Source organism: Hesperophylax consimilis, chromosome 3 (genome assembly GCF_061612785.1).
Source record: "Hesperophylax consimilis isolate HC1 chromosome 3, BYU_Hcon_1.0, whole genome shotgun sequence".
Taxonomy (NCBI): Eukaryota; Metazoa; Arthropoda; class Insecta; order Trichoptera; family Limnephilidae; genus Hesperophylax; species Hesperophylax consimilis.
Window position 1 is genome coordinate 2530723 of NC_142838.1, and position 27917 is coordinate 2558639.

General features: G+C 36.7%; 2 protein-coding genes across 3 annotated transcripts; one reads left to right on the forward strand and one right to left on the reverse strand.

Moving 5' to 3' along the window:
- Nucleotides 1-1384: 1384 nt before the first annotated feature.
- Chd1 (chromodomain-helicase-DNA-binding protein 1) lies at nucleotides 1385-26826 on the reverse strand. 2 transcript variants are annotated; one of them, XM_089647309.1, is made up of 21 exons: nucleotides 26417-26826; nucleotides 24614-24702; nucleotides 24107-24526; nucleotides 23806-23994; nucleotides 23389-23570; nucleotides 22731-23060; nucleotides 22272-22516; nucleotides 21600-21878; nucleotides 21363-21505; nucleotides 21142-21279; nucleotides 20701-21052; nucleotides 20211-20585; nucleotides 19796-20044; nucleotides 19409-19570; nucleotides 19163-19289; nucleotides 12178-12371; nucleotides 10825-11544; nucleotides 10172-10708; nucleotides 9603-9955; nucleotides 8961-9296; nucleotides 1385-2998 (listed from the first exon to the last, which is right to left on the reverse strand). In XM_089647309.1, exons 1-21 carry the CDS (start codon nucleotides 26423-26425, stop codon nucleotides 2770-2772), a joined length of 5658 nt encoding a protein of 1885 aa, XP_089503435.1. In that variant the 5' UTR covers nucleotides 26426-26826; the 3' UTR covers nucleotides 1385-2769. The 2 variants fall into 2 exon arrangements, with proteins under 2 accessions (XP_089503435.1, XP_089503427.1); XM_089647301.1 differs by having other exon boundaries at nucleotides 9603-9976.
- On the forward strand, nucleotides 3685-4968 carry LOC149424835 (uncharacterized). Its single transcript, XM_089646606.1, has one exon. It carries the CDS (start codon nucleotides 3841-3843, stop codon nucleotides 4966-4968), a length of 1128 nt encoding a protein of 375 aa, XP_089502732.1. The 5' UTR covers nucleotides 3685-3840.
- Nucleotides 26827-27917: the final 1091 nt, after the last annotated feature.

The window sequence follows — 27917 nt, forward strand, 5'->3', positions numbered from 1 at the left end:
CCCTCCCTTACTTTGAAGCCCTGTCCTCATCATTTCTGCTTATTCATTTGCAAACCGAAACTCGAGACGAGCTACGAATTATGGGAAAGGAACGAAGCAATCTCTTGCGACCTTTCGCGCTATTTGCGGTTGCTTTGTTCCTTTCCCATAAGTCGTGGTTCAGCTCGGCAGTTCATCTTGTGTGTATATACAATATTATATGATTTTTCTCTCTATGTAAATCTTACATTAATTATATTTAATGTAAAATAGGTTGGTACTTAGGTTAGTTGTCAATAATGCTATCTTGAAGAAGGTTGAGTATAACCAAAACTAGTTGACACAATGTATTAATCTAACAAAATGGTTAAAAACAAAATAACTTTTCATTTAATGATAATGTCAAGTCACAAAGTGATTATTTTCTTTAATTATATACCATTCTATATTAATACTTTGGTAAATTTAAAAAAACCATGCACAATAATACAACCTGAACAGAATTCAAAACAAAAATAAAAGAAATTAAAATCATTTTGTGTTATTAATTCTTTTCCTGATTCAGCATATAAAAGTGGCCGTAAGTATTAGTTTCTTTAGGGCTTTGTGTCCATAATACAACGCCTCTGACACAAAATCTCCGTGGTTTCGCTTACGACTTTGAACGCATGCAGAAAAAGTTTAAACAGAGTTGGATTGTTAACTTCATCTCCATATTTGTGAAGTATGCTGTTTGGGCTTCTCTTATTGGCCGATAAATGAGCAAACTACATTATGGGATTTGAGGAATAACTTTGTGTTCTGTTTTATATTGTAGGGAACATGTATTTATATAATCTAGGCAGCGGAATTCGATGGAGAGTTGTACTGTGAAATTACTCCGAGGTGGGGTTATTTTTAAAATGAAATTATCAATGTACAGAACCAATAAAACCAATGAAAGCGTGCAACCCACAGCACAGTTTACAACCTCTTCTTCATTTGTTGCCTAGTCTTGCACACTATTTTATTTAGTCTTTTTTTTTTTTTAGCCAGCCGAGGAATTGAACACACTACGCCCGAGTGAGACCCAAGCGCGATGTCAACTCGGCCACCGACCGGACTTGGTCATTGTTGCAAATCTTACACCTATGTGAAATGTGTCCCTGATGGAGACTTTTGTAACCAATCTTATCACAATATGTGTTATTTTACAGCAGTGCCCTGAATACAAACCTCAATATAGCCTCCTTCAGGTGATTATTCATGTTGACCACCTCCGTGGCATAATGGAAGCTCCCTGACTAGGTGGCAAACACTTTTTTAAAATAGCAGGAACTTGCCACATTCTTTAAATTATTTTAGTGGACTGTCATCTTCTCAAAATATTCAGGAAAATAAAAACAAAAACATTTGTATAGTTGGATGTTTCACTGTATTGGGCATACAGATATGCATAAAATATAAAGTATATTACAGCTCTAAAATGATCGATTCCTTTCAAATTTACAATCTAATACATTTTTACATGGTGGACATTATTTAAAATTATTATTTTACAAGATTACTGTAAATTTTTACACATTGCATATTCTTACTTCACACTAGACAAGAGCGCGCCTCATTCATTATATCGCTTAAATTAGTTTATTACGGTCGTGTTGTCTTTAATACATTAATAATTAGTGAAATTGTTAACTAAAAGAGTCATCATACGTCAACTTCTCTACTTAATAAAAATAAATGCGGATATTTTATATTTAATCAGAGTCAGTTGTGAAGGCCGCAGTAAAAAAATAAAATGGATTTAAATATTACACAAAAATAACACAGTAACACTTTCTGCACCACCGAGGATATCGGCAACTCAGCCAGAGTTCTCTTAAAGCTCCAAAGTAAGTCATTATCCAAGACCGACCAATTAAATACTGGCATGTGCCATTCTAGTTCATGAAATTAAACAAATCTGTTCACAATAAATCACTCAAAAAATGTTAAAAAAAAATAGAAAGATAAACATACCAATGATAAATTAACACTGAGAATAAAAGTTCTAGCACCTTACTGATTAAGTGTACTAAGTAATATTTGGTGTCATTACAGTATGTGTTAGTTATTTCGCGCGAGCATTTGCAATGTACACCGACACGTCTACATGTCTACGTCGTAGTGTATCTGCATACCCAGAGGTAGGTGATCACGAATCAAGAGAATAGTCATCATTATAATTAATTCAGAACTTCACTTATCACACTTATGCCTACAGCATATAGAATCACTTTCTTATAGTTAGGTACACAAGGAAATATCATTCTGTTCAAGCAAGACCAATACATATCACAGAATCTACTGGTCAACTAAAGTCACCGTCACATTCTCCAGTGTCCTGTGTCTTCCCACTTTGCACTTGCACTTCTCCGCTTAGAGCGTTCCAACACAGCAATACTGCTGCTGTTACATAGTGTCCTTTCTATGTTGCGTATGTCCATTATTACTCAACTAACTGTTTTGCAAATACGGCATCAATAAATTTTAAAAAATGTGAAGTAACAATAAATTAACGGTGTTCGAGAATAAAATAAATAAATTTTTTTCCCGAATCACCAGAATTAATTCAATTTCCAATTTGTTTAAATTATTAATAACATTATCTCTATTAAGCTTTTAAAGTATTTGTATAATTATGTTTTCAAATTTTCTCAGAATTGTTTATGTCAAGTAAATGGCAACATTTGAGAAAGAGTAGGTTTAGATTTCTTGGGTCACTGGCTTAGTTAAATTGCACTTTGGATCAGGAAATACTGTGGGGCACTATGAGGTGGGAGGAGGTCTTCTATCATATTCCCTCCTGAACTCACGCTCCCTCTCCGGAGGGTAGTCCTGGGGGTAGTCTGTAGGACGGGTCTGGGGGTAAGTCTCGTGGGGATATTCCCGCCAGTCCGGGGGGTAGGGTCGGTGCGGGGGATAGAGGGCAGGGTCTCCGGAGTAGTAAGCGGTCGAGCCCCCGTAGTGACTGCCCATATAAGATTGGTGGGGGAATCTGAAATATAAAGTAATAATAAAAATGGTAATCCTTACTCATTTCCAAGGCCCTACAGCCAGTGATTTAAGTATTATATAAAAGGCTACAAAAAATGAGTTATTGATTAACTTTGTGTGTATTCATACACATATAAATTTTTTTCCTTTTATATTAAACAGAAATTAAAGTACATAGGGTAAACCACCCTATCATTGGCACTCCACCAATTTATTGGCATGCTCTAGTTTTTTAAGAAAATTAAGATTTTTTGTAGCCAGATCTTATATTTTTTAGTAGAAATTAAACAGTAGTAGCATTTATTACTCAACTGGCAACACACGTTTTAATTTTTTTCAAACATGGCGGCGCATTTACCATCTGTTTGACAAGCCGGAACCTGTGCGACAAAAACAATCAAAATATTCGTTTTTTACTAAGGTAAGAGCTATCGTAATCTTTTAAAAATTGCAAATCTATTTTGTTTTTCTTATACCTAATCATTTTGTTTTATTATTGAGTATATTAACTCCCTTTTTAAAACATTATTTTATAATTTAACCGCCAACTTTTAGTTATTTGTGGGGTGCCAACATTTGGTATGCGTAAAATCGGTTTATCCATTTTATTGGCACACATGCCAATAAAAGGGCATTTAAAATAATTTGAGTTTATTAAAAATCATACCTTGTTTGTCTCAAAATTGAGTTTAAATTGCATTGAAAATATTTTCTAACGTTTTGGACACACCAATCCAAAAGTTGGCCCACTGCCAATTATATAAAATCCATTTATTGGCACGGGTGTCAAACATTGGGTAAAAACGTGCCAATAAAAATATTGTCTTTTCAGCCACTTTCAAAATGAAGACTAGTCAGAAGAAGTCTAGAGAAAAAAATAGTAAAAAATGTTTTAAACGAAAAATTTATACAGAAGAGAACCTACAAAAAGCTCTCCACGAAATATCAAAAGGCATGAGCAAAAAACTTGCTGCAAAAACCTTCAGCGTACCACGGTCTACTATACAATTCAGATTGAAACATCCTGATCATCGCTCTAAGCCCGGTCCGTCCACAATTTTAACTGACGGAGAAGAACAGCTTTTTGTTGACTGGATAAAAATCAGTAGCAAAAAAGGGTTTCCAAAGAGGAAAGAAGATTTGATAAAGAGTGTTTCAGACTTTATCAATAAATCGGGGAGAGCCAGCAGTTTTAAGAATGGTGAGAAGTGGTTTAAATTGTTTTTAGCTAGACATCCAACAGTTACATTTCGAACACCAGAAGCCGTAACAGCTGCCAGCTCCACAGTCTCTGCATCTGATGTAAGAGGCTGGTTTGAACAAATAAGGATTTACATGACTGAAAATAGCTACTATAACATCTTAGCAGACCCATCAAGAGTATTCAATGGCGATGAAACGAATTTTGTTCTATGTCCAAAAACAGGTATTGTTTTAAGCTCTAAGGGAGAAAAAAACGTTTACGAAATTGACCACGCCCAAGCCAAAACTTCACTAACCGTCATGTTTACTTTTGGTGCAGATGGTCAAGTTACTCCGCCAATGGTAATTTTTCCATATAAAAGATTACCTGCAGAGATAACTTCTAAGATTCCTGAAGATTGGGGCGTGGGCTTAAGTGACAACGGATGGATGAATTCTGAGGTATTTTTTGAGTACATCAAAAACGTTTTACATCCTCACCTCGTAAAAACTGGCACACAATTCCCTGTAGTTCTTTTTGTAGATGGCCACAAATCGCACTTGACGTATGCTACCAGTGAATTATGTACTAATTTAGGTATAATTCTCATAGCGTTATACCCTAACTGCACTAGGCTCCTTCAACCTGCAGACGTCGCCGCATTTAAACCATTAAAAACACAATGGCAGAAAACTGTCCTAGAATGGCGAAGAAATAATCCATCTCAAGCGTTAACGAAAACTCAATTTGTGCCATTACTTAAAGATACTATAGAAAAAAAGTCTTAACCCGTCAACAATTATAAATGGTTTTAGAGCAACTGGACTTTTTCCTTTTAATGAAGATGCAGTGGACTATTCCAAGTGCCTAGGAACTTCAAATAAAAATAACATTACCATAGCGCAACTCAAGCATGTAACAGACAATCGGGTGCTCACCAAATATGACTTTATGAAGTTGTTGGGAGAAAGTGCAATACATAAAATTGTTAAAAGAGAATTGAGGCCAGAGGAGTCAAGTGAGTGTTTATTGAAAATCTGGAATTTCTTTACCACGTCTCAAAATGATTTGCAGAATAGCTCAAGATTAGACACAGAGCGTCAGAATGACAATATAGGGAATTTGGATATTGAAAATATGGAGATAATTATCAATAACTCTCCAAACAAAAATGTTGCTGAGCAAAGTTTCGATTTTGTTTCACAAGATGTTGAGGAAATAGTCCAATGCTCTGAATTAAATTATTTTATAGAAGATACATCAACCCTACAAGAACCTATTCCAGAAACAGTTAGCCAACAACCACACAATCATCTTTCACCCACTCAACAAGCATTCAATCAGCCAGAATCCATAGAGCAAGTATCCTCCCAAAAAGCCTCTACTTCCTTACAGCATGCTTCGATCTTACAGCCATCATTCACTTACGTACCAAGCAACAAACAACCATCCACACAACAAACATTTGTTCAACAAACATCTATCTACGAAGCGTCCGTTAGCAGTCAGCAGCAATCATCAATATATTCAACTCCCCAAAAAACTGTCTATCAGAGTAACTGGAGATGTCAAAATAGGTGCGGATCAAAATAAGTTTATGCAACTGAAAGTACCACTGGTTAAGGAAGATAATATATTAAAATTACAAGATATTTTGGTACTTCCTAAAACTCCACAAAGAAAAGGGATAAAAAATACCAAGAAGACGCCTTTTGTACTAACATCTGCCGAATGGAAAGCACAGGAAAATGAAAAAATTAAAATTAAAGAAGAGAAAGCAGAAGGTGTTAAAAATAGAAAAGAAGAAAGAGAACAAAAGAAATTGGAAAAAGAGAAACAAATGGTAAAGAAAAACAAAAAACAAACTAAAGCCAAAGACAACGTGTCTAAAATTTTGTTTTCGGAAGATTTCTATAAACTTGACAATAGCAAATTGGAAGCTGTACTTAAAAATAATAACAAAAAAAACCAAAAAGCAAGTACTAGCGAAAATTGCAGTGCTGCTGAGATAGAAAAAATGTTGACTGAGGATTCAGATGACTAACGTGACTTAAGAATTACTTATGATCTTAATCAATTAAATTGTGATTTAATTAAATATAATTAAGGAAGTTAAATAGTCTTAAGCTAAAATTGTTCTATTTTTTGTTCAAGCCTAGGTAGGAGGCTTTTTTGGTTTTGTTTTAATACTTTATGGAAAGTTTATTTAACTATAAGCGTTTCAACTGATAAGGTATGTTCCTATACAAATAAATGTTACTTTTCTTAACAAAGGATTTTATTTTGTTTATTTCTATTATGAATTATCTTAAAATAGGTACCAACATAGACGATGTAGGTATAATACATTTTAAAACCCCTACATAAGACCTAGCAGCTATTTTTCAGTCTCGGGAGAACAGTGACAATAATAGGTAATAATCACTGCCAATGAAAGGTTTGGCTATGCCAGCAACTGGTATTTGAGGTATTTTTTTTAAAAGGTACACTATATTGAAGAAAACGATATAATTTATTAATGATAAGTACTTTATAATATTCTGCAAAGATTAGAAGACCAATATTAATGCTTTTCTCTTTGTTAAAACATATTTTTACATGCAAATTTTACCGGTTTTGTGAAGTAGCTGCTTAAAGTGCCAATAATTGGGTGGTTTACCCTACATAAGAACAACCTTGAAGTCGAATCATAGAGGGGTGGATGTGCAAGTTAAAATGCGAAAGTGTTAAGTGTACTGCAGTCTAAAACCAAAAGGTTTTATGTGAAATGGCGATATGTAGATTGCTTGGAACGGGTTGTTTCGGAGAACTTGAACAATTCTTCAAATTTCGAAGTTAATTTTCAAGTTCTGTTATAATTTCAGTTCTGTCAAGCAACTAGCCTATAATGATATAGTAACAAAACTTGAATAGGAAATTCCAGAACCCGAAAATTAACGTTGAAATTTGATGAATTGAATTGATGAAATTTGATGAACCCGTCCTAAGGACGGGTTGTTTTGGCGAATTTGAACAATTCATCAAATTTCAACGTACATTTTCGGGTTCTGTGAAAGTCCTATTAAAGTTCTGTTCATATATCATTGTAGGCTAGTTGCTTGAAAAAACTGAAATAAAAACAGAACTTGAATAAGTCTTTCGCAGAACCCGAAAATGAACGTTGAAATTTGATGAATTGTTCAGATTCTCCGAACAACCCGTCCTTAGTCTTTTATTTGTTATGAAAGACGTACAGATATTCTGTATGTGTTCTGATAATTATGTAGACTTAATCTTATCACAAAATTAACATTTTGCACACACGCAGCTATTTAACAATCAAGTAATTTATTTATTAATGCCCTACCGGGCTTTTACATCTAATTTGGCTTTAAATGTGTCAAGATTTACCCTGAAAATATCAGCGATATCTAAAACTCATTGCCCAGTATAAAAAATTACAATAATTGAGGTATTTTTTATTTTATTTTAATAATGATCAGAATCAGAAAAATAAACTTTAAATCTTGCACACATTTTTAATGGTAATCATAGTTTGTGAAAATACCCCATTGCACACTAAGTTATTGTTGTGAAATAATATATTCCATCTACATATGTATGTTTTCGAGGTTCATGTAGTGACTACAAGTTTGTAGCGTTAAGGCACTCAAATCTTGAATTAACAATTTTATACAATAAAACGAGATCAAATATTTTTCACCTTTCAGAGTGTTGAAAGTGTAAAATTTTTATATTTTCAATTTGTAAGCAATGAGAATTAAAATAAGGAGACCGAACGCATGAATTATATTCTCCCTGACTTTCTAATCAGAGATGTGTGTAATTTTATGGTTTTTTGGTTAAAATCTTTAGCGATTCTGAGAATAATTCCAAGCATTTGTAAACGTAATTTGGAGTCAAAAATAACACCAAGGTCATTGAATTCATAGACTCTTAAGATTGATATTATTAATTGAGTAGTCGAATAAAGTTTTTAAAGGATTGTTTGTCATTTGTCCAAATTTATATACAAGGCACCATTTATAAACTTCATTCTAGTTCATTTGCAGTCAAAAAATCTTTTTTTTTATCAATTTAAATATCTTCAGATCGTTGGAGAATTGAAGAAATTGAATGTAATTCAAAATTAAAGAAATGTCATTAATAAATAGTAGAAATATAATTATTCCTTGGAGGGAGGGAACCTTGGGGGACACCACTTAGGGCAAACAAAACAGTGTAAGATGTGGACGTAATTTTTACATTTGATAAATTCATAAATAATTTCTAAGCCATTCGAGAAAGTTACCGCTTAATCCTCAACCTTCTAAATTTTCTATTAAAATGCGATGAGAAACACCATCAAAGGCTTTATAAAAATCAGTATAAATCGAGTCAACTTGGCGACCCTTTGACTAGAGCGTTAGAAATAAAATTTTCATTAAGGAATAAATTAGATTTTGTAGAAATACCTGGCATAAAAACATGTTGATAGGTGGTTTAATTTGGCGTACGATATTACTCAATTTAATCTTTTCCAAAAGTTTAGGTAGTGTTGAAAGTATTTTTGAAAATGATTGTTACAAAGCTACTTTTCCAGTTTTCAGGAAAGCAACCGGTAGATAAAGATAAATTGAAAATTTTAGTAATAGGGCTAGAACATGAAGACAGTTTTTAAGTAGTATTGAGAGGACCATACCTGAAGTATTGAGAGGACCATATTGACCATATAGCCCCGAATTCGACCTCACATCCAGCTGTTTAATTAAGGTTACAAAAGTAATAAAATAATAAATACCTTCTCTTATCATGAATGCGAGGCCCCCTGTCAGGCCTGTAGGCCCGGTGCGATGGGGGAGGGGCTCCATCGAAGCCACGCGGTTCAGGCTGGGAGCGCTTGTCGGCGAAGCGGCCTCCGCTGGCGGTGCTGGCAGCACCCGCCCCGCCCCAGCGTGTGGCCCCGCCGCTTCCCCCCGAGGTGCGGCGCTCTCGCTCGCGGTCTCGCTCCCGGTCACCTCGCTCTCCCCCTCCCCGGTCCCGGTCCCGGTCGCGCTCACGCCCCGCACTGCCGCTGTGCTCTGAAGACTTCTTTGTTGAAGTGCGCTCCTTCTCCTCAAACTCCTTGTCCTTAGTTCTAGATAACAAGTTATAACATTGTAATGGTTAAATAACATCAACTAATGTGGTAATGTTTCTTTTCAGAGCTGCCTCATATGCAACAAACACTGTCAAGTTGATCGCCAACATCTGTATAAGTGGTGCAAGTAAAAGATGGGAAAGTCAAATTTATAGTTTATGTTTAAATTCTACTCAAATGGAATGGGGCCGGAAAACAATAAACGATAATTTTCCTAAACTGAATGAATTAAAGTTTTGATGAAATGATATATAAAATATATACATGCATAGTTATTATAAAATGTCACTGTATCCACATTACCTTTTATTCTCTGTGGGTTCAGGTTCACATTCACCCTCCTCCAGTTTCCTCTTGTTGTTGGTCAGGGCCGTGAAATTATTATTTGAAGCTGCTGTTGTGGAATCTCTATCTCTTTCCCTCTTGTCTCGCCTGTCTCTATCTCGGTTGTCCTTGGTATCCCTATCCCTATCCTTATCTCTGTCTCGGTCCCTCTCCCGATCTCTGTCCTTGTCCCGTTCCCGGTCTCTTCTTTCCTTTTTATGGTTGTTTCCTACTTCTCCTCTGGAATTCTTTTCATTATTGGCATGGTTATTGTGATTGTGTTTATCATGATGCTTATGCCCTGAGTTATTGGAGTTTTTGCTCGCTTTCTCCTGGAAAAGTTTAGTAAAAGACTGGGTTAAAACAGCCAATACATAAAAAAATATCAGTATCATTAAAATCATAATATTAAAAGCACAGTAATTATAATAAAAATAAACATAAAAGAGAAAAACAATTAAAAAATCTAAACTTTTTTTAAACATGTGTTGTAGGAAGATACTACAATAAAAAAGTGTACCTTAATTTAAAAAACAACAATAACTTACTGCTTCCTGTTTGGATTCCCTCTTCGGCTCATTCAAGTCGCTATTTTTGCTATCATTGGGACTATCAGACTTTCTCATATCGTATTTATACAATCTATATAGTTTCTTAGCATCAAAGTTGGTGAATTTGGACACAAAGTACCAGAGGTTACTCCTCCACTCGGCCTTGGAGTCCAGCTCGCGGAAGTTCTCCAGACAGAGGTCTATCTGGTTGCCGATCTGGCGGAGGCAGGCACGGGTCCGGTTCATCTGCTCGACCTCTGCCAGGGTCTGGTCGGGGTTGTCCAACGCCCTTAACGCCTTCTTTACAGGCCTCATCTTTTCTTTGCACTCTTCAAATACAGAAGGATCCAGGTCACCGAGAACTTCTAAAGCTCTCGGCTCATTGTTAGCGGTAAAGTGCATGGGGCCAACAGGTTTCTTCTTTGCGGTGTTTTTACTTTTAGGTTCCTTCTTTTCCCTTTTCACCTTTTTCTTTTCTTTTTTATCATTTTGTACTTCTTCTGCTGTGTGATTTGGTTCCTCGCCGACTATTACCTGTTAGTATCACAAACATTAGAACATTAATTCAAATTTTATGTTTTATAAATTGAAATTAATAACTTTTTCAGCATTATTTTCAAAAAAAATATTATAATAAAACTATTAATTACCTTTTCTGCTTTAACCTTGGGCATCTTTTTGTTTTCGTCTCCCGAACCTGGGTCCTCATTTTCAACGGTTTCTTTCGATATGACTTTAGGTTTCCTGGTATTTTTCTTTCTAACCTTTCCAGCCTTTTGATCTTGTAATTTCTTGAGAACTTTTAATAAATACTCGGCTCTTGACTGGAGGTGTTTTCCCTGAGGTTTCCTTTCATCATTGAAAAGTATTTTATCTCCTAGTCCCAGGTTTTGGTCCATCTTGATGGCTTCCCAGGCACTCATTCCATATTGGTAAATTCCACAAAGTAATTTAGAATCTTCCACAACACTCCATTCAACATCGAAATTAGGAAGTCTTGTTCTAAAATCTAGTTGCCATTTTAGTCTATCTTCTCTTTCGGCAGGTAGCATCTCATCTAGGGGGGCCATTTCGATTTCACATTGGCTAAGGGTCTTTGCGTTTACGGTGATGCCCCCGAGCATAAAGGTGATGCGGGCCTTCCTTTTGCCGGCAGCCCCCCCGGGCTGGGCGCCGTCCTGGGCCGTGTTCTTGACGTTGGCTTGGCTGGCCATCGAGGCCAGCTGCGCCTGGCAGCGGTCACGCAGCATCTCACCCAGCTTCTTTAGGTCAGCCAGGGGCTTCTCCTGCAGCTCAGCATCACAAGCAATGTCTTCTAACCGCTTGAGGGGTGCAGAATATTTTTTATAGCTCTTGACGAAGCGTCTAATCTGAAAATTTATATAAACATTAATAAATTTCGTCATAGATACTTATGCAGTCTTATAAAGATTCCCTAATGCGCTGGTATAGCTATACGGTGAGGAGGGCCTTATACTGCTTGGGTTAAAATATTTAGCAAATAATATTTATGCAAGAAACACGGTCATTTTTGCATTTCGCATTTTGTTCCCAACTTCATGTTTCTTCAGATGACATTTGCCATGTCATTGACACAGTCTGCTTAGAATTGCTTCGAAATTTGGTAAATTTGATTATGCATTTCCTATTTGTTATGTTAAATCGATATTTCTATTTAAAATATTCCTCTGACAGTGCTGCCAATGGGTATTACTGCTTTTTTACATTTTCTTTGTGCAACCAAGATTTTTAACGTCAGCGATCCCAGTCTTAATACCCTAGAAATATGTCCCTAATCCAAGTGGTTTAAAAATCTGTCAGCCACTAGTACTGCGGTATTACGGCCGGTATACGCGGTACGCTTACGCGAGATTATAACATCTACTAACCTATTATTATCTCTCCATATTATATATTATGAGTAACACGGACAGAGTTTGTCGGGGTGAATTCAGAGGATTTGCACTTTGTACTAATTTGAAACAATTATTATTTATATTTACCTCAATATCTGTGAATCCTTTAATCCGCTCCCTGGTGGATGCCGGTGGGCGACCTCTCTTGCGAGGGCGGCCCCCCTCCCAGCCCCCTTCGCCCTCACCATCCCCTCCCTCGCCCCAACCGCCCTCCTCCGACCCAGTTCCTTCTCCTTCACTCTCTTCTTCGCCAGTTCCTGTTTTTGAGCGCTTTTTTCTACCTAAATAAAACAAATACAACTAGTGTTAAGATATCTCTCAAGGTGAAACATGTGATATAATGCACTTTTACTGAGATAATACAGACGGAGGCCTCTAGCGTTAGAGTCGAGAAATAAGTAATTACAATCAAATGGATGTGTGGATAAAGCTTTACAGGATTGAAGGCAGATGTCTCTGTGAGGTAAAGAGGTGGACGAGAGGTGGACCAATCGTAGGCCTCGATTTAATCTCCCACAAATCAAAGGGGTCCAAAAGATGCGAGATGGCAAGTGGGAGTGGTTTACCTAAACAGACAAAGAAATGGACTTTGGACCAGGCGGGGCTATCTCGATTTATTACAGAAAAAAACAGGAACCTGTTAGTAGGGTAGTGCGATGACGTCATGGGAATGGAATGCGCAGGATGTGACGAACGGGATCGTAAACCATTGACAAACGAGAGGGACGTGTTTCAAGAAAGGTAAGAAACATAACGCGAACAAACAGAGGACTGAGAGAAATTGGTAGAATCCTACGTTAAGACATACTGGAAGTGGAAATCGTTAGGGGAGAGGGCAGTTATACGCGTCACTTAAAAGAAAACAACAGAAATAAGGAAAAAAACCGACAAATTACGTAAGAAAAGTGAAAAAAAAAAGCAAACATTGAACTTCTATCGTAAGCATGACGTGGGACTGCGAAGAAACAGCGTTGAGTTTAAAGGAGATTGATGGCGCGAAGGTAGTTGCAAAAGGGATACCAAGGGAAAAAAGGTTGGCGTTTTCAGACACTTGAAAGCGTTGATTTTGAGAAAAAAATACGGACATGGTTTTGGGTCATCAATGCACTAATAACAATTCAAGGGGGGTAATAAAATTAACCCGCGTCTTATGGAAAACGAAAACACATTAATATTAATGTATAAACGATTAGCGGGGGAATTATGGGAGAGTACATTCGGGTTTGTTTTGACAGGGACTTGGAGCCTCTGATTAATGTGAAATGAGTTGGGAGATAAAGACAGAAGATGGGCGTGTGGAGGTACCACCCGAGGTAACACCCAAAATTACAGAGAGGGGTTGTGGAAATCCAGTAATAATTCTTGGAATAAAACTGGCCGGAGAAATAAACAGGTTATCAGACTAATGCGGTCTAGGACGGAGAGCAAAAATATAAACGACATGATGTGTACTGGGGCGTCTCAACTAAAGCAAGTACCGATGGAAGCCTTAGATAGAAATAATCGGTGGAAAAAAATGGAATGGTTATATTAAACCGTTTGTAAGGGAAGAGAACTAAATGTTAGAGGTAGAAGACGATCGTACGCAAGAGATTTAACATACACTGGGATGGGAAAAATTGTCGGAAGTAATTGGTTTGGAAGGTAGAGGGGGGAACGGACGTGTACACCGTTTAAATTGTCGGAAGTAATTGGTTTGGAAGGTAGAGGGGGCAACGGACGTGTACACCGTTTAAATTGTCGGAGGCAAAGTGAAGAAGATCAAAGCTAAGCTCGTGAAAGCGTTAAAAACAAAGCGTATCACATCATAAACGACGGCCATTAAATAAATTGTGCGAACACAAGAGCATTTTAAAATAAAAGGTCCGGAATTCACACTTCAAAAGGACAGCTCTCACTAGAGCGTTATATAGAAAACGCCGTATGGGAATTCGGAACCGCTTCCCAGTCCACGCCTGATCATTTTGTCACATGAAACGAACGCCAGGGTGTTAACCTTCTTGAAATGATCAGAATGGCCTAATTAGCATGATGCGACTATGGACTAAATAGAAAGGAACATACGAGTCGATAAAGGTTAGAATAGCATGTATTTGACGTGATTAATGAAGAAACGGGACTATAAAAGGGCTGACCTTAGAAAAAAAGGGGAGTCTTTTCGTGAATTTTGAGAGAGTTTGAAAACCGCCGGGAACCGTTCAAACACGTCGCGCTGCGCCCTAACGTCACTTGGTAATTATTTGTGGACTTAGGAAAATTCTCTAGTCAAAAACGTACAGTTAGATTCAGTGTTTGAAAAAAATAATATTAATATCGGACCTTAGAGAATTTTAGAACTTCAAAGAATTAGTTAAACACAGTATTTTGGCGTGATAATAAATTAAGGTTGGAAAATTTAATTAGTTTAAATTCAGTGGAAAAAAAAAATTAGGAAACGACACTACGGTGTCGCGTTATAAACCGAGTTGTTAATACGAAGTGTTGGAAGGAGGGAAACGGTCATAATCCGAGATTAACGCGATCCTTCGTTGTAAGGAATTTAAACTAGAAATATGATAATAATAATAATTAAAGATAAAATAATATTAATATCGGATCCAGAGAATTTCGAACTTCGGAGGATTATTTAGATTCAGTGTTCATGACGATTACGAATTTAAACCAGAAAAATCATAAAAATAATAATAATACATTTAACACTGGTATGAAAAGAAAAAATTAAATCGCTTACTCGATTAACGTGCGATAAATAATAACCATACCTCGTTATAATAAAATAGTAAGAACCCAAAAATAGCTGAGAATAAAGAAATAAATTCAGGGAGATAGTCAGGGCATTTACAGTCTGATAGGGGAATTATTGATAGGTGGATGAATGCATAAGAACAGGTTGTTTTGCCGTCGATTATCCCGGTGGATTAGAGGAGGGGGGCTCAGGTAAGTAATTTGCACTATAAGAGGTTTGCAGGTCCAGGATGGAGACTACTAATCCTGCAGTTATTTGGAAGGCGCCAGTTGGGACCGTAATTATGTTACGTATTATCAAATAACATATGTATGTGTATACATGAATAAATGCATGAGTTGATAAAAAAATAAATATCATTTATTCCATGACAAAACAATTATCAATTATTCTATGGACTAGGATCGTAACCGGAATTTGTCATTAGAGTTCATTGTAGGTAAAGTACCTATTTATCGTGGAGATAATTCGAATAAGTGGGTCGGCCGAGCGGACACTTGTAACACGATAATACAAAAGGAAGAAAAAAAATATTCATTTCAAACCGGCTTTAAAATAGACAGGGCATTGACTCGAGTTGTATTGAGGGTAGGTTGATTTATTAGGGTCTTACGGGACTGAAAGGGCAAGCGGCCTTGAAGATTAACTAGGGCGCTTGAGACAGCTGAGTCCGGAATGCGGAGGGGTGTTTACGAAGTAAATTTTGAGCAGCAATTGAAGGTCTACGACCATAGCTAAAGTCATTCAAAGGGAGGATCCCAAAATCAGACGATGTCTGAGAGATAATCGAAGTAAATTTTGAGCAGCAATCCACTTAACGGGAGGATCCCAATATCAGGCGGTGCCTGAGGGATAATTTGAATAAATGGGGCGGCAGGCAGGAGAGAGGTGGAGTCCGCGGGCATGGCTAAAGGTCATATCTGAGTTGGTGATCTCTATAAATAAAATCACCAAACAAAAAAATCGTAATTTATTATGTGCATTGTAATTATTAACGTGTATATTAGTATTTATATATCAAGCGAACTGGTTGGAATTCACAACTCCTTCTCGGCGATGTTTGGTCTGGGATGTACTGTATAAATAGTACATTGCAGATTATAAAAACAAAACAAAGTAAATTTATATATATTTCTTTATATGTACTGTCTGCAGGGGAAATGTATGTGGTCTGGTAACTATCGGGATGATACACTACGGCTACATACACGTCCTCTCAGAGGATGGGAACCAGCCTAGGAAACTGCTTTCCACAAAAAACCGCAAGTATATTTTTGCATATAGAACGAAACCGGTTCGTTCTAAGTAGACGTAATTCTCGGAGGAGTTGGAATCTGGGAGCGTGAGGACTCTGTTGAGATCTGGACGTAGTATGTGACGGCCACAGGAATGGTTGACTAGGACACGGTGACTGAGGCACCAACTAGGAGATTGGGTCGAATGATCATGCCAAACCCGGATCGATACGGATCATTTTCACGTCTTGCAGGAGGTAGGGGCCAGATTTTGCTAAGCAAAGTAATATTCCGAGTTCGTCATATATGCAACAACTGAATCGTACTAACACGCTTGAAATTAGTCTCATGTTTATCCCATCTAGTATTTTCACGTCTTGCAGGAGGTAGGGGCCAGATTTTGCTAAGCAAAGTAATATTCCGAGTTCGTCATATATGCAACAACTGAATCGTACTAACACGCTTGAAATTAGTCTCATGTTTATCCCATCTAGTAGGAGAGGACGGCAATCCAGAGGGCCCCGGAGAACAAATTATGATTGCAATGTACTAACAAATTATGTTTGACTTTACTTTACCGTTTTGTGTATTAAGGTTTTACGACAGGCCGGGAGGGCGTCTTAGGTGAACTTCTAAGGAGATCAAATTGAGAGAGATAGACAGTATGGAGAAATCGGGAGTTTTAGGTATATTGATCCAACTTCGATTCGTTAACTTTGAAATTAACATCTCTGACTCCATCCCTATCCTAAAGAGAACTAGGGGTTACCAAACAAAGTAATTAAAAACCCGATACCATAAAGCAAAAAAATCACACAACGTTTGGTGGGATTTAATTACAACTAAATACGAGGGAGTTACGTTGAAGGTCGTAACCGGCGTATTAATTAACCAAGTACATTTGTCTTTATAGAAATGTATATATATTACTTGAGAATCTTGAGTAGCCTTCGTAGCTACCAAAGGGAGAAAGAGTTCTAAGGAGATTTTAATGCCAGTGGTCTAAGATCACTTAGGTATTAGAAAAAATTAAATTCAAAGGGTGAAAGGAAGAGACATCTCAAACAGAAGTGACTACAAGAAATCGATAATAATTTTGCAACCAATTATTCTGTTTGGTGTTATTCTAAAACAATGAGGCATTTATCACAATGATGTAACACCTCGCAAGATGACCCCTGACTGTACTGTAGAGAGTGTAGAGTATAAAGGCAGGGAAGCTATGTCGCCACCCGGTCAAGGTAGGGGTTGTAGGGAAGAATTTATTAATCTTGAAGAGGCCCGGATTACATGAAGGAGAAAAGACAGATGTCTCACTTAGGTAGAAACAGAAAACAGAGGCATGCACTTAGGTACTTTTTAACAAATATGTGCTTGGTACTAAAATAATTGTCTTATTTATTTATTTACTAAGGACGGGTTGTTCAGGAGAATTTGAACAATTCATCAAATTTCAACATTCATTTTCGGGTTCTGTGAAAGTCCTATTCAAGTTTTGTTACTATATCATTATAGGCTAGTTGCTTGACAGAACTGAAATAATAACAGAACTTGAAAAAATATTTCTCAGAATTTGAAAATTAACTTTGAAATTTGAAGAATTGTTCAAATACTCAGAAACAACCCGTCCTAAGGATCTAACCATCACGCCGCATGCTGTTTCCCAGGCACCCCTGCTAAGTCATCAAACGTAACGAACCACTTGGAGTGACCTATGGCAGAGGGGTTGATTATCCAATTTATGTTTACCGGGGCGGCGGTGATCAAAACACCGTACACCAATTGGGGATGCCATAGTATTACTGGCTTCAGATAGTTGGGAGCAGTTGGGACTCTTGTGTGGTATTCATTAGTAACCAACTAACCGTCGTGCAGGAGTAGGCAGAGAGGACAGATCACCACTCGACTCAGTTGGAGCACACACATCTTGCTTTATTCACATTCATACATCATCTTGTATGTCCAACTCTTGAGGTGACCTAAAATATGACTAAAATATTCTATTCACTTGTGTCTTTGTGCCATGTCTTCCTCGGTCATGTTCCGAGTGCATAGAAATACACAATCTTTTTGACTTTATTTTTGTTTACCTACATCGATTGGTACCCGGTGAATGCGTAAAGCCCGTTTGATAGGTTAACATAATATGACATTTTGTGTTCAAATTCATTGGCAAATCAACCATGTCTGGTTAGTCTTGGCTATTCTGGATAAGCGCTTGATTACTAAAGGTTTTTAAATTACTTGTGAGCACTAAAAAATAATAAAATTTGGACTACAGCGTTCTTCATTCAGCAAGTGAGTGGTCAGTTATCAGCATCTTGAGAGGTGGTGCATTATTTTGAAAGAGAAACAACTTACAAGTAAGAAAAATATTGGTGATGATTTTTGGAAAGAAGCGATAGGTACTACAAAAAATTCACTAATTTTAAACATCGAAAAAGGAATACTCCAGGTGGTGTTGAAGGGTTACTAAATTTTAAACAACAGCAGAGAATATTTACGGAAACCTCTCATAAAACTTTTTCCTTAGAAAAAATGTCAATCATTTGTAAAAAATATATAACATATCAGGGAACCATGTAATACAGATTCTTAATATAGCATTGTATGTTGTGCAAGCAGGATATAAAGGGTCTAGTTAAAGCCAGCAGGGGAACTATAGGCTTTTGTTATCCGGCGGCCCTTTTTATTAATCATTCAATATCCCCGGGCGTTGATTTAAATTACTGAATTCAACACTCCTCCTGGCGTCCGTCTCTTTTCAACTTACGAATTATATCGTTAGAACAAATGTATTTTTTAAGTGTTAGTATTGCCATCAAATTGTGTGTTTCCGTGCCGTTCTCTAGAACTCTAAAAACTGAGCTTTATAGGTAGAAAAAACAATTTATACAGATTAATATATCTTAAGTACGAGCGCAAACCAATAATGCATCTCAATATTCAAAAGCATAACATGACAATATTGAAAATAATGTTATCTATCGGTGTGAAGTATCTATAAGAATACCCTTAAGTTTTAGAAAAACAATTCGCAACCCATCAGCACAAATAAAAATTTAAAAGGCAGAATAATAATAATTCTCACCATCTTCCCCTGACTGGATTTGTTGTAATGTTTTTCTTGCTCTAGGAGGCAAGTACAAATCTTCCATTTCTTTAGTTTTCTCTTCTTCTTGAATAGCTTTTCTAAAATCTTCAGGTATAATGTCATCCTGAGAAATAAATGTTCACATTATTAAAACATCCCAGTACAAAAACACAATTACTTATACAAGTGTGTCAATATGTAATAAAATTAATGAGAAAGTTGGTCATTGTATTATAAACTAACCCAATCTCTGGTTTCATCATCTGCCTCTTCTTTGAGGTCGTTGGTCTTGTCCTCGTCGAAGGCAAAGCTCGCAACTTTGAAAGCAGAGAGCAACTCATCTCCAACCATGGTGGGGGCTTCATCACGTGTCTCAGCTCTCCGCAAGATTTCATCAATATCACACTAAAAGAAACAAGTTAGTCCATTACCCAACCACTGAGAAAACTACAAAAATAAAGCGTTTTTGCAACAATTTCCATGAAACCGGTACTTGAAAATAATTCAAAATTCATCAGACAGATCAGAAATTTCTCAAGACAAGTTGTAAATGTAAATAGGTGTGTAGATTAAGAAAATACTTGGTTGGTTTTTAGCTGTGTTTATTTATAATTTTGAGTGAATACATACGACAGGCTCTTCATCACCGTCCTCGTCATCCTTGAAGAGTTCCTCGGCCCCAAACTTGAGGATGGCGTTAAGGTCCTCCTTGTTGAAAGGCGTGGTGTTGGAGGGCCCAGCGCCCTTTTTGTCCAGCACGGTGCGCCCTGTGGTGTCCATGCGCTGAATGACCAAATGATCCAGAACCATTTTCCGTTTCGCCCTTTCCACGATATCCTCTTCTACAGATCTTGCCGTCACAAATCGGTAAATGTTTACCTATGGAGATGTTGATTCAATTAGTACGGAGTTATCACTGTACTGATAATCAGTCTTTCAATTGATTAAAATTATCTGAAGAATAATTGCCAGGTTGGTTTGCGATAGTCAAAATCAACAGTCGATTTTTAAAAACTAAATTACTTAATTAATAAAGTGTCCATACTTGATTTTTTTGTCCTATCCTATGTGCTCTCGCCTGAGCTTGAAGATCATTCTGGGGGTTCCAGTCAGAATCAAATATTATCACAGTATCAGCAGTTGCTAAATTAATTCCTAAACCACCTGCTCGGGTCGAAAGCAGGAAGCAAAAGTCTACTGAGCCATCAGCATTGAAGTGGTCCAAAGCCTGTCTCCTGAGCTCTCCCTTGATGCTGCCGTCCAGACGTTGGAAGGGGAAGTGCCTCTTGGTGAGGTATTCGGCTAAGATGTCCAGCATCCGGACCATTTGAGAGAATATAAGTACACGGTGGCCCGTCTCACGAAGCCGGCACAGCAGCTTGTCCAGGAGCACCAGTTTACCGGAACCTCTTAGGAGTTGCTATAATAAACAAAATAAAATAAGATTTGAAAATGCAGTACAAAAATACCTAGTTGAAAAATTTCAGCAGTTGCTCAAATATGACTACTTGTTAGTTAGTAAATTAATAATTTACCTGTACTACATCTTGATGTGAGGTGATGGCTTCGTATTCAACGGGCTTGGTCAAGAGAGCGTGATTACAACACTTCTTCAACTCCACTACGATGTTGAGGAAAGTATTTGTAGATCCCTTAACTCCCTTCCGTAGGGCGCTATAATTTTTTGTCAATATCCATTTATAGTATTGCTTTTGTATTGATGTCATTTCTACCCTCAATATTTGCTCTACTTTAGCTGGCAATGATTTCTCAACATCCTTCTTCTGCCTTCTCAAAATAAATGGTTCTAATTGTTTATGTAATTTATCATATCCCTTTTGTGCAGAGTTTTCGTGATCTTTTTCAAACTCTTCCCACGTTGTAAACCTACAATAAATCAAAGCAAAACAATCGAGATAACAATCTACATTCATATAAATCAAATGTATTAATTATTCAATAAATTCGTAACAAACCTTCCCGGCATGATGAAATGCAACAACGCCCAAAGTTCTTTCAAAGAATTTTGAAGTGGTGTTCCGGTAATAAGCAATCTGTGATTGGTATTGAATTCTTTCAATGCTTTGTATAGGAGAGAATCGTCATTCTTCAATCTGAAACAATAAATATATTAATAGTCCATGACTTTTAACTTACAAAATAAGTTTGAATTGGCAATTATGTAGAATATCCTTACCTATGAGCCTCATCTACCAGTAGAGCCGCCCAACTAAAAGACCCCAAAAATATTCGATCTTTCAAAACAATTTCATATGTGGTCAGAATACAGTTGAATTTTAATCTTTTGGAGCTGGCGAAATCCCATTCGTATTGTCTTATCTGCAAAATAAACAAAGAAATTAGTATAATGAATAATGGGCAAGTATTGTCTGTGCATTTGATTTAGCAAAAGGAATATGGTTCACGTAATTACAATTTCTCGGGATGAAACATCTCCTAGGTAAGTGACGACATTGATTTCAGGAGCCCAGAGCTGGAACTCCCTCTGCCAGGCGGTCATGGTGCTGAGGGGCACCACACAGAGGTAGGGCCCGTGGAGGGATTGGGAATGGAAGAGTTGGCTCAAGAAGCAAATGGTTTGAATAGTCTTTCCCAGGCCCATTTCATCGGCTAATATGCAAGAATTCTCCTTGCACCAAGCATGTACCATCCAATTTAACCCGTCCATTTGATAATCTCGGAGAATCAGCGACTAAAATAAAGGTAAAATACAATAATGTAAAGAAAAGCATCATGATTTAAGGTGGGTCTAATGTTTGTAAACTAGTCCCAGGAAGAACTCGTACGGACGTCATCGACGTTCGTACTCTCTTTTCTCACACGTCTAAAGGGAAAAGACAGAAGATACTAGAACATTGAAATCATGTACGATCTCTGGCTGGGACTAGTATAATTGAGGGATCTCCAAAGTCTAATCCTGACATTGAAAACTTTTTTGGAAGAGCTGGCAAATATCCACAATAATGTGTATTGGCTGGCCTCCAAAAGTTTATTACTAGCTCAGGTACCATAACCAGGCACAAAGGAGTGAAGATTAAGATAGGTATCGTATTTCTTTAAATGTTGAAGGAATTAAAAATAAAACCTTATTGTCTCCTCCCATGTACTCGGGCTGCTCTCGGCACTGGTGGAACTTGGGACGGTACTTCAGAGCTTTGCAATGTCTTGACGGGGTGGTTCTAGAGTCTTCCCTCATTCTGAACTCCTCAATCTTCTTCGGCCACTTGCGCTGGATGAGGACTGAATCTTCCCAAGTAGCATCGGAGTACGGAAGTGACTCCCATTTGCAATAGTAGTCAGTTCCGCTCTCGTCCTCACGAATGTGTTGGGCTGCAAGAAAAGGAGATAAAAATTACCTTTGGGTATTTCCTTTGTTGTATTATTCTATGATAACCTCTTGGAAATATTTGTACAATTTTAGGCACTCGCTTTTTTACTACCGCTATCCTTGGATAAAATTATAATAATAATTTTGTGGATTTTTTAAAAGATTTACACCACATTTTATTTGTCCTATCTGAACTCGGCATGAACTTTAGCTCACCTATAATCCTTTCTACATTGTAATAACTCTTGAGGAGTTCTTGCTGCAGCTCTAGCTGGCACTCATAATAATCTATATCCTCCGGTCCAGCATGCCTCCTCCACCAAGCCAGGTCAGCTTCCTTCTTCACAAAATTCTCCAGCTTCTTCATCCCCTTGACTTTCTGGTCCTTGAGGCTCTGCTCCGATTCCCAGGTGTTGTGGATGTGGGACCAGTCCTTCCACTTAATGAGGTATTGGGTTTCCGTACTGTCGGCATCATTTGAATCTACATCGGCATTTGGATCGCCCTTTTCTTCCACGTAGTAACAGGTTGTTACATTCCCCGTAACTGAAATACACAAGAGAAGCCATAATGAGTCAAAACATAAATTATATAAATAAGCATAAATAATGTTCAAACATCAGAATCTGACTATTTATTAGAAAAATTTTAAGTTCCATAACTTCTCTAGCGCCAAAAGTACCCATCGGATTCGAAAATTTTGAATCCATTGAGGGCCAGCATATCCGACCATAAATATAAATCCAATTGGTAATCCACACACTACAGATGTATGAGGTCACGGGAGCTTGGCATTTCAAAGGTTAATCTCAAAAATGAAAATTATTTCAATTATATAATTTCTAAGAAAAGACATGAACTATGATCCACCCACCTCCTTTCTTGCCCCGTCGGTGGGAGAGCACCCTCTCGATGGTCTCGCTCTTATCCTCCTCCGGAAGTGGCTCTGGTTCAGCTCCCTCCACTTCCAGGAGGTCCGACGAGTCAGTCTTCTCATCCTCACTGGCCTCCTTGTAGCTCACCTTGGAAGTGGTGGCCATGCGACGGGAGACCGCCCTTTTTAAATATAAAGCTTAAAATAAGTCTATTTGAAATATTATTGGAAATGGGTTATCAGAATACATGAGTAGACATAATCTTCTTAGAGCTTAACCATTTCACCAACTTCCGGCAAAATTAGTTAACACTCATTTTTAGAGCTGCTGCAGCTTGTGTGAAGATCACAATGATGTTTTCGTAAGTATCTTAGCAAAAAGAAGCAAGCAAAATTAAAACAACAACAAAAAATTACCTCTTGTTCTCATCATCGCTTGACTCGTTAGTTTCATCATCGCTGGAGTATCTATTTCTTCTCCGGGGCGGCTTCTTCTTGAGGGGGATCTTCTTCTGTCCCGGCCTCTTGCTGGGCGGGGGTGGGGGTGGCCGGCGGTTCCCCTCCGTGTCACTGCCAGAACTTGCTGAATTCCAGTTATCAGATCCACTGCAAATGTCAATAAATAATTCTTATGCATCTCAAGTTTAAAGTAAAATTGCCAAGAATAAATTCATTACTACGCTAATAATATAAAATTAAAAAAATTATAAGTACAAACCTTTTCTTTTTAAAACTCCTTTGTACAATGGGCTTTGCCTTATCACTAGAATCACTGTCGATCAACTTCAACCTTTCGGGTTCTCTGCGAGATCTTGCTGATCTTCTGATGCCATAAATGTCTGGGTTCTCATCCCAGGGTTCAGAGCCAGACTTGGATCTCCGGATGGATTTGGAAGACCGCTTCTCCGGGGATGATGCGCTCTCCGAGAGGTCTCCTATGAGGGAATTCTCCGTCTTTGGTGATGCATCTCTTTGTGGAGAAGAATTGATTCTAATTGAACCATTTTCTCTATCGGATCCCGACCCAGATCTAGACCTTGATCTCGACCTTGATCTCGATCGTGACCTTGATTTGGACTTGGATTTGGATTCTGATCTTGATCCAGACCCAGAACTAGATGAACTCGACCCAGAATCACTATAAAATAAATTATGTAAATATAACCAAATTATATGTTTATTGAATGCTTTTGATCATTTCTGTTGGAGCTTGTTTTTATCTTACCTTTCTGATCCTGAACCCGAGCCGGAAGAATTGCTTTTGCTATCATTGTTGCTGCCAGACTCACTTCCGGATTCTGACATGCATCCTTTCTGAAATATTTCACTTTAATAAGTAGGATTCTTTTTTAGAAAACGTATCCATGATTCAATGCGTATATTGAAGAAACATATTTGGAAATATTCATTTGGCTGAAAGCATATTAGTAATATTAAATCGAAGTTATAAGTGATAGGGAATAGAATGAATGTATAAATTAAGTTGTTAAGCGCCCCTTGAGGTGATTTTCTCACGAAAACGGAATATAGTGATCGGCTATATAGAAATGATCCAATCATTATTATTACCAATAAGCATTAAACTGTTTCAATATATGAATACCTTATGTGAAAGTAGGTCATTTTAACAGATGGTTAAAAATAAATATAGTAATGTTAATCACCTGGACGCACTGAATTGTTTTGAATTTTTTTTTAATTTCATGAAGATTCATAATTTTAACTGATTACTATTTAAAACATTTTTTTATTACCATGAAAATATAAGAAAAGTTTTATGGAAGTAAATTAATTATTAACGTTGAAGCTAATTTAAAAACTATAGGCCATTTGTTGCATAATCAACAATAATTTTGATTATTTGTTAATGATGATAAATAATTCAGGTTACAAAATTTAAAAATAAACATCTGCGTCGTGCATTTTGACATGAGCATCAATTATTATAAGTTTTCCAAATCAGTTATAGCTATGAAATAATAGTTAAAAAGTCTATTATCGCTGACATCATGATCTCGCAATGAGAGTCCAAATTTTGAAAAAATGAAATACATAAGTAGATATGTATGTATGTAAATATATAAATAACAGAAACACATTTGCTTGACATATAATTTGAGAAATGTTGAAAGAAATACACTGATGGTTTGCTAAACCTAATTATAGTGCAAATTCTAAAATAATTAAACCTTTTCCGTAAATTAACGTTTATGGAAAAGGTTGAGTTCTCCATAAAAGGGTTCAAAACATGGAATATCATAAATGTAATTGAGAAAACAAAGTAAAGTGTAAATCCTTTTATTCAATAAGAAATAAGCTGAAACATTACATTTCGTCAGGCCACAGATACAGGAAATAAACAAAAAATATGTCTAATATTTAAAATTCACAAAAAGAGGTGGAAAATAGAACGCCTGGCTGAAACACTGCCCTTGCTAAATCCACTGACTTTAGCTAGTAAAATATTTTCTTAAAGACTAATGAACAAAACCCTCACACGGGGCATTGCACGTGAATAACCTATTTTGAAAAATATACAAAAATACCTGTAAAACAGGGTATTTTAAACATATTCACCACAAGTTCCCTAAAATCATTTTTGAGTTGATTTGAAGGGAGTCATGAGCAGATGGATGGTTAAAATAATATCTAAAAGCTGAAATGCACTACAGAACACAATAATATCGAGGTTATATGCCTAGTGAGAGCTTATTTCAACTCAAAATTGTGGAAAAGGGTCCACTTTGGAAATTCATGAATTGGGGGTCATATGAAAGTCAAAAGATTATTCAACATTTTCCAATGCAAAAAGCGGTGGAACAACGATGTTTTCATTGATAAATTAATAATTTTGTAATGTAAACAAGCCTAAGAAAAGGCAAAATGCATGAAAACTTCTAACATATGCCTAGGGCCACACCCTGTTGAAAAGCCAAAAACTACATTACCACAATAGAAAAAAACAACACAAAAAGCACACGCAATATTTAGAAATAAACATATCAATGCATTTAACTGTACAACCTACCTGATGCATTTTGTGTCAAGAGGAATGAAGATTTACAATTATTATATAACTGTGCGGGTAGATTCTGATAAAATATTACTCAATCGATAAACAGATATCAACGGATTCATTAAAATAAATTAATAAAAACCTATTTTACTAAATGAACCATTAAAAGTGTTACAAATATTTTTCACTTCACGAACGCTGACTGACGCCATTTTGTGAAGTGTTAAAATTTGGATTGATGACGACTATTTCTTAACCACATAAATGCAGTAATTTCCATTTAAAAAATACATTAATAATAAACAACAACGATTTTTTTAAAGTTACTACTATATAAACACGCGTAATGTAGGTTAATGCACTCGAATACTCGTTGGAACACAGCGCAAGTAGACCGAATGACCAGCGATGTCAGCCATATTGACTTTCCTCGGCTGCTGCGAATGTTCAACGATATCCGTTTCCTTGAATTATTGCCAGTAAGTTCAATTTTATAAGTAGGAAGTTTAAACAAATAAATTAATTCGGGGTAGTATGTATTCACAAATAATATTGTTCACATTACAATCCAAAATAATTCAAATACGTTTTTTCCAGATTCTGGAAATTTAATTAAGCGAAGTCGAGTTATAAACAAAACATTCTATCATATCAAATCATTCTATCATTACATTACATCAAAATTCCAAAATGTAATACCAAACTAATGCAAAACAATTATACCTATTTAGGAATAAAGTATTTCTACAACCTTCCGATTGAAATAAAGAAATTAAAGGATATCAACAAACTTAAATTGATACTAAAGTAAAAAATAATTACTTGTTTTTCCTTTTATTTATATTTATTATCAGTCTTTATTAATCTCTGTATTTAGATGTTTCTAATTACTTTATTAATTGCTCAATATTTAGTAAGTAACAGAATCCTATACATGTACTCCTTCACATATAGATAATCCTCAAGTTCCAATATACCCTGATGTCCGAGGTCAAAGGGAGGTGATTTTACATTCTACATGATGGTAGGAGCAAAAAAGATTAATTACTTTTTCCGAAATAGCAACTTTTTTTCCATACAAAAAGAAATACCTACTAAAAAGCCTTATTGGAGTACACACTTACCCGATAAATTCGCTGAGTGCTTGTGGTGCTTGTCGATCGCGAGACTGGTGACGTTGTTTATTATTTGCCAGTGACTCGGAAACCGAGAGTTTGAAGTTATAACAATATGCTTCAAAATCATCTATTTTTAACCAAATTCGAAGAACAAAGAGAACTGCACTAAAATAATAATACGAATTTACACAGAAAGTGTGTTGGTGTCTTCGAACTGTAGGTATTCTTTGAATTTTCCGTCGTTGAGAGGTATGTTTTCGTAAATGTGGGTTAAATATCCTTATTTTTTTCACGGCATGAAACGATCATTGAAGTAATCAGCTTTCAGAAGAATTAATGAATGAATCTCCTGTTACGTAACGGGCACCCTTCATGCCCTCTAACCAGAGGCGGAT

Excerpts from the sequence above, each read along its gene's own strand:
- LOC149424835 (XM_089646606.1), top strand. The coding sequence starts at position 3,841 with ATGAAGACTAGTCAGAAGAAGTCTAGAGAAAAAAATAGTAAAAAATGT.
- Chd1 (XM_089647301.1), bottom strand. Across the intron at positions 21,506-21,599 it reads ATGTTTCATCCCGAGAAATT|ATAAGACAATACGAATGGGA; the intron begins GTAATTACGTGA and ends TTTATTTTGCAG. Across the intron at positions 19,290-19,408 it reads ATGATGAAACCAGAGATTGG|GATGACATTATACCTGAAGA; the intron begins GTTAGTTTATAA and ends TTTATTTCTCAG.